Source organism: Bison bison, unplaced genomic scaffold, assembly GCF_000754665.1.
Source record: "Bison bison bison isolate TAMUID 2011002044 unplaced genomic scaffold, Bison_UMD1.0 scf7180017864352, whole genome shotgun sequence".
Lineage (NCBI taxonomy): Eukaryota > Metazoa > Chordata > Mammalia > Artiodactyla > Bovidae > Bison > Bison bison.
Genome location: NW_011494924.1, coordinates 1,569,411 through 1,575,655, shown reverse-complemented (window position 1 = coordinate 1,575,655; position 6,245 = coordinate 1,569,411). Strand labels below are relative to the sequence as shown.

At 54.2% G+C, this 6,245-nt stretch overlaps 1 protein-coding gene across 5 annotated transcripts in view; it reads right to left on the bottom strand.

Moving 5' to 3' along the window:
* Positions 1-6: 6 nt before the first annotated feature.
* Positions 7-6,245, bottom strand: part of TP53INP2 (tumor protein p53 inducible nuclear protein 2) — a 6,757-nt gene continuing 518 nt past the window's right edge. The window contains exons 2-5 of one of the 5 annotated variants that reach the window (XR_826585.1): positions 1,815-1,995; positions 1,159-1,456; positions 301-617; positions 7-227 (exon numbers count right to left, since the gene is read on the bottom strand). Coding sequence is in view for 4 of the 5 variants with exons in the window: in XM_010854879.1 (XP_010853181.1) it covers positions 368-617; positions 1,159-1,456; positions 1,815-1,941 (675 nt within the window). In the remaining variant the exon portion in view is untranslated. Of the gene's footprint in view, positions 618-1,158; positions 1,457-1,814; positions 1,996-5,339; positions 6,240-6,245 lie in introns of those variants that run through there. The other 4 variants (XM_010854879.1, XM_010854878.1, XM_010854877.1 and 1 more) reach the window with 4 other exon arrangements.

Here is a 6,245-nt window from a genome sequence, read left to right as displayed (position 1 = left end):
ATGGAGAGTGTCAGAGCAAAGATCCAGAAGGGGAACCAGGGAAGAAAGACCGACTGTCAGTGGGGGAGATGGAGGATTAGATGCCAGAAGGGGCCAGAAGGTGAGAGCGGGGCTGGGGCGGGGAGGGGGGTGGGGTGTTGCGGAGCGGGGTGAGGGGTGTGTTCAGAGGCGGATTAGAGGATCAGAGAAAGGGAAGTAGGAGTGAGAGAGAGGGGCGATCAGCCCACCTCACACACTTAAGAAGGGAGGCTGTGGTATCCAGCCCGAGGTGGGCTGCAGGCGCCCCCTCGATCAGCACACTGGCTGCGGCGGAGGGGCTGGATGGGGTCGGGAGTCAGCGAGGGGTTTGCAGCACGGCGGTGGAAGCTCAGTAGTTGAACTGGCGCTGGCAGGGCTGGTAGACAAAGCTGCCCTGGTGCTTGGGCCGGCGCGGACGGCTCTCGCGGGCGCGGTTCTGCCGCTGCACCACCTTGGCGCTCAGCGCGTGGCGTTCGGCCCGTTGCCGGGCCCGCTGCACCCGCCGCGCCTGGCCCGCCTTCTCCAGCAGCGCAGCCCGCGGCGGCAGAGGGGCGGCGTGGTGCAGGGCCCGGGCTTCGCGGCGAGCAGGCGCCAGCTCCCTGCGGGGAGAGACAGCGAGTCAGTCGGGGCTGGACAGATCGAGGGGAAAGCTGGCACCTCCCATTTGTCCCCGCACCCTCCTCAAGATTTGGTCTCTGCTCAGAAGGGGGCGCCCAACGCCGTTCTCGTGGGTACCAGCCCTTCCTCCAAGCCACCCACCCCGGAGATGCCTCCTCGGTCCTAGACTCTAAAACGGGTAAATGTGGCCCCGTGAAGGCTCAGCTTCAACTTCCGATTCGACCCTGGCATTCTGTACCCTATCCCCACACCTCCTTAGCGCTGCGGCCTCGCCCTTCCAACCTCTACAGACCCCAAGCCTTTGCTCCAGTCTTTCTCAAGCCCCGCCCCAGCCACGAAGCCACGCCTCTCCCAATCTCAAAGGCTCCTTTGCCTTCAGGCCGAGCTACACCCTGGCCCATCGGCCCCGGCCTTTGCCTCGAACACCCGCCTCTAAAGGGTCCTCCCGGGCAGTGCCAGGGGGTTCTTGGACTCCAAGACACTCCTCTGTAGGCCTCCAGGCTCCGCTCCCGGCCCGCTCACCCGTCGCTAGAGTCTCCGTCAGGCAGGGCAGCTTCGTCGTCTTCTGGATGCGGGGAGGGAGGGCCAGGCTCCAGCACTATGGTGCTGCCGGTCACGTAAACGGACATGCTGGGGTGCTCGATGAGGAGGTCCTCCAGGGGGCTGCTCTGGAGGCGGGCAGGCCCGAGTCCAGGCCCCTCTGCAGTAAAACAGGCCGGAGGGGTAACAAACCAGCTTTCATCCATCAAGGAGGGTGCGGGCGGAGGGCGGCCGGCCGGGGCAGCGGCAGCCCCGGGGCTGGGTGGAGCTGTGAAGCTGTCTATGGGTTACGGAAGGAGGGGGCGCAGTGGGGAGACACACACACCGGACACAATGGGACAGGGAGAGAAAGGGCATCGTTAGTCAGCCCGCAGCCCCCCAGCCACACCCAGGGGCCACCCACAAGTCTCGACCTGCTGCCCTAGGGCGCGTGAGGTGTGGACTGCAACACCTCTGCCAGGAGAGAGCCCCAGCTTGCATGGAAGGGCGCTGTTACCCCTACCTCCAATGCTACTGCCTCAGCCCCTATTTGCCCTGGGAACTCCCCAGTCCCCTAGCAGCTCCCTGCTCAATGGCTGGACTATGTGCCCTAATGAAAACTTCACAGGCTCAGGAGTCAGTCCTGGCTCCAGACTTACCAGGCAGGTCAATGATGAGCCAGCCATCCACTTCATCCTCCTCAGAGACGAAGGCTTGGGGGCAGTCGGGGTCCTCGGCAGCAGGTGGTGGGGGACTGAAGAAGAGGCTGGTGAGGCGCTGAAGCATGGTGGGGAAGCAAAGAGGCCTGGGGAGGGGGATGGTCTATGGCAGTGCAAAAACCTGTGAGGTAGAGAGGAGTCAGTACTAGGGACTGCTCTCCCCCCAACTCCTGGCTGGGGATACCTTCCCCAGCACCCAGAACATTGATAAGAGTACAATGGAAATGTGTGGGAAAGCTTTGCCCTGTGCATGTGTATGTCTACACGTTTGTGTGTGTGTGTTGTTTGTTCACTTTCTGCTAAGTCAGCCTGCCTTCAGGCTTTTCTGTTTTTTGTATGACCTTAGAAGTTATTTAATGTATCTGTGCTTTAGTTTTCTCATCTGTCAAATGGCAAAAATAATAGTATCCTCCTCTCAGGCCTTAAAGGAATTAAATGAGCTAATAATAGTATCCTCTTCTGGGCTCTCATGAGAATTAAATGAGCTAAACACAAAGTGCTCAGAACAGTACCTGGATACAGACTAAGCATTCAATAAACTAATCAACTGGTTTATTATTAATAATTGTTAATATTATTGCATGCTCTAGGACTGATATATAAAACTCTATCAGGGAAGGTCCTCAAAGGACTGGACGTCCAACCTGGACCAATCCCACAGAACAGCTACCATAAAGGGTAAAAACACTTCTCCAGGCAAGGAAGAAATTGCCCAATATTGTGATTATTTATCATCATTATCATCATCACCATATAGCTAATATTCATGTGCCAAGTACTGTATTAAGCCTTTAACCTATATTGCCTCATGTAATAGTCACAATAACTCTAGGAAATGGATATAATTATTAGCCCTCTTTTACAGGTGAAGAAATTGAGACTCAGAGGCATAAGATGATTTGCCTAAAATCTCACAGCTAGTAAGACACAGAGGAAGGATTCTAATCCACGCAGATTCCAGATCACTGTACTCCATTGCCTTTGCTTGGTATCTGTCTGGGTTAGGCATTTTTTATTTAGTGACCTGGGACCATGGTCCATGTGTATTTTTCTGAACAGAAGGACCTTGGTTTTCATCATGATTTCCTAAACAGTAGTTCTTGACCCCAGAGATTAAGAATCACTACTTGAGGGGACTTCTCTGGTGGTCCAGTGGCTAAGACTCCGCCCTCCCAACTCAGGGGCCCAGGTTCCATCCCTGGTCAGGAAACTAGATCCCACATGCTGCAACTAAGAGTCCGCATGCCGCAACTAAAGATCCCACATGCTGCAACGAAGATTGAAGATCCCGAGCGCTGCAACTAAGACCTGGTACAGCCAAATAAAATTTAAAAAGAAAAAAAAAAGAAACTTGAGCCTGTGTGGCTTGAAAAGGGCTCACTAGCAGAAATCCCACAAAACAGCTACCATCTCACCATGTGATTACATAAACCTCAATTGTGTCTGTCAGATGAAGGTCCTATTCCCACAGGCCCTCCACCCTCATCCCCACTATTTCCAAGCTCCTGCTCAAGGACAGCATCCCTGGTTAGGGAGGAAGATCAGGTTGCCTGGTCCCAGGAAGACAGCAGGTCAGTGGGAGATGATGATGGAGGGAGAGAGCTATCAGACCCCAAGAGCCCTTAAGGATGAGGACTGAGGGTTGGACCAGGACTCAAGCCCTCAATCAGTCCTTCCCTGGCTGAAGATGAGAAAGGAGACTCCCTGCTCCAGGAATGGAAACACCAAGCCTACTTCAAGACTAGAAGTAGTCCTGGGTTAGGGGCTGCTGGCCAGGCCCCCTGGATATCCCTAAAGCTTGACTCTCCTGAAGACAGCCAACAGTTTTGCTACTCAGCCACTTGTCACTTTCCTCTAAGGATGTTTCCACACTTTCTATAAAGCTCCCTGGGGATACAGTCACACTTCCATTTCCTAGAGGCATTCTACTCTTTTTGCAAACCCACCTGGGGTATTTCTATGGTTGTTGCACCTCTTCCAATCCCTGGGTATATTTTTCACACTTGCCACAGAATCACCTAAGCTCTACACCCAGAGAGTATGTATATATTTGCAGACCCCACAGTGGCCTCCAGAAGGAAGTGGTGCCTGGGTGTCAGCCTCCCTGGTGGTAGATTTTCAGGGATTACGAAAGGTTGGGCCACCCTCAGTCAGTGCCCGCCCAGCACAAGCCACATATCCCAGCCCATTTGTAGCCACAGGGAGTTAGTGACTCAGTTACCAAAAATTCAGAGAGTTTGACCCCTCCTGAAGGAAGGGAAAGACTGGGGCCTTGATGAGGCACACCCTCTTTCCAAGGACCTACTGCTTCATCGAGAAAATGGAAATAAAGTGAACAGGTGTTTCAGAAACCATGATATTCACCCAGCCCATTTTATAAGCTGAGGATCAGAGGACATAAGTCCGTCCAAAGACACACAGCTAGATGGTGGCAGAACAGGTCTAGCACCAGGTCACTGAGCCTTCGGTCCAAAGTGTACACAGTCAGGAACCCCTCAGTAAACAGTCCCCAAAATATAACAATGCAGGGGAGACGGGGGAAGTCAGACAGGAGTCAGATTTTGATCAAGTTGCTGCCCCTCTCAGGGGGCCCTCTGTCCAGCTATAAAAGGGTCTGAGGTTCCTGGCACTGAGATTCATCCTGCATTTACCAGAGCACCCAGAGTCTGCTCCAGGCCTCTTCAAATTACAAACAGATTGAGGTAAGGAAGGCTTAGGGCTGGGAAAGCTCCCTGCCCGAGGTCACACAGCAAGTCAGTGACAGAGCCAGAAGTGACAACCTCACCAGCCAGCCAGTGCCCGCCCCCTCTCATGACCACAGAGGGAGGCTCCCAGAATTTTTCTTTCCCAGCCCTGCCAACTTCCTGGTTCTCACATTCCCAGTTCTGCTCCTGGGAGAACGATTCCCTTTAATAACTGCAACAGCTGTGCCCGGAATAACACTTGATCCCCAAGCCACCTCTACCCCAGCCCATCTGTGAGCAGAGTCTAGGCTGAGATAGGACTCTTGGTCCAACCCATAGGCCCATCTACTTGGAAAGTCAGAGGCTCTCCTGCTGGGTCTCCGGTGCTTCTCTGTGAGCAGAGACAGGGGAGCACACGCTTTGTAATCACCAGCACTAGTCCAGGTCAATCCTTTCTAGCTGGCAGCTCTGGGGGTGCAAGGTGAAAGTGATAGTTGCTCAGTTGTGTCCAACTCTTTGTGACTTCATGGACTGCAGCCTGCCAGGCTCCTCTGTCCATGGAATTCTCCAGACAATAATTCTGGAGTGGGTGGTCATTTCCTTCTCCAGGGGATCTTCCCGACCCCAGGGATCGAACTCTGGTCTCCTGCACTGCAGACAGATTCTTTACCATCTGAGCCACCAGGGTGGGAGGTGAAGGACAGCCAAACAGAGGGAACTCTCATCTCCACCCCATCCCAACACTGGCCCAGGAGACACCCTGATGCAGCCATTGACTCACCTTTCTGTGGCCAAAACAGCTGGGAGGCAGTGATTTTCTGGGTTCCAGAACTCTGAGGTACAGAATGAGGATGGGGGCCTCAAAAGGGGACCCAGTCTCCAGAGACCTCCTGGGAAAAGATCCAGGAGTGAGGAAACCTGGGAGCATTATCAAATTTGGATGGGGCTTAGCCCAAGTGGTTGGATGGCATCACCGACTCATGAGTTTGAGTTGGTGATGGACAGGGAGGCCTGGCGTGCTGCAGTCCATGGGGTTGCAAAGAGTCCAACGCAACTGAGCGACTGAACTGAACTAACCCAAGTAGAGTCTTAAGTGCAAGGAGGATGTGTAACTTGTTATTTGTAATAAGCTTCTACTAGGTATGTGCCAGTGGCTAATGCATCCACCACTCACTAGGGAGGCATGACTCTAACTAGCTGCACGACCTTGAGTAAGCCACTTCCCCTCTCAGGGCCTCGGTTTCTCCTTCCATGAAATGGGCTCTAAGACCCCTAGTTCGGGGGCTGGGAACGACGTCAGCTAAGGCGCTGCACACACTTCAGGGATTAGGAGAATGTTATTATGTTAGTCCCAGGGGCCCAGAGCCTGGAGCCAGAGGGAGGAGATTGCACCACTACCTGGCGTTGCCCCAGCGATCTAGAGTTCGAGCTTCAGGGGCTCCTGAACTTGTGACAACCCCCTTTCCCTATCTAGACCCAGTAGCGCCTTCGGAACCTCTCTCAAGTCTCTTCGAACCTCTAAGGTCTCGAGGACAAAGTAGAAGATCAGAGGTTTGACCTCAGCTCCTGGGTTAGCCCAGGAAACAAGAGGGCCCTCTGGTCCCGCTGCCTTCAGCGTCCCTCACTCTTGGGCCCAGTTCCGACCCAGCGTCCAACGGGTCACCGGAGGACAAGCGACCCGAGGCAG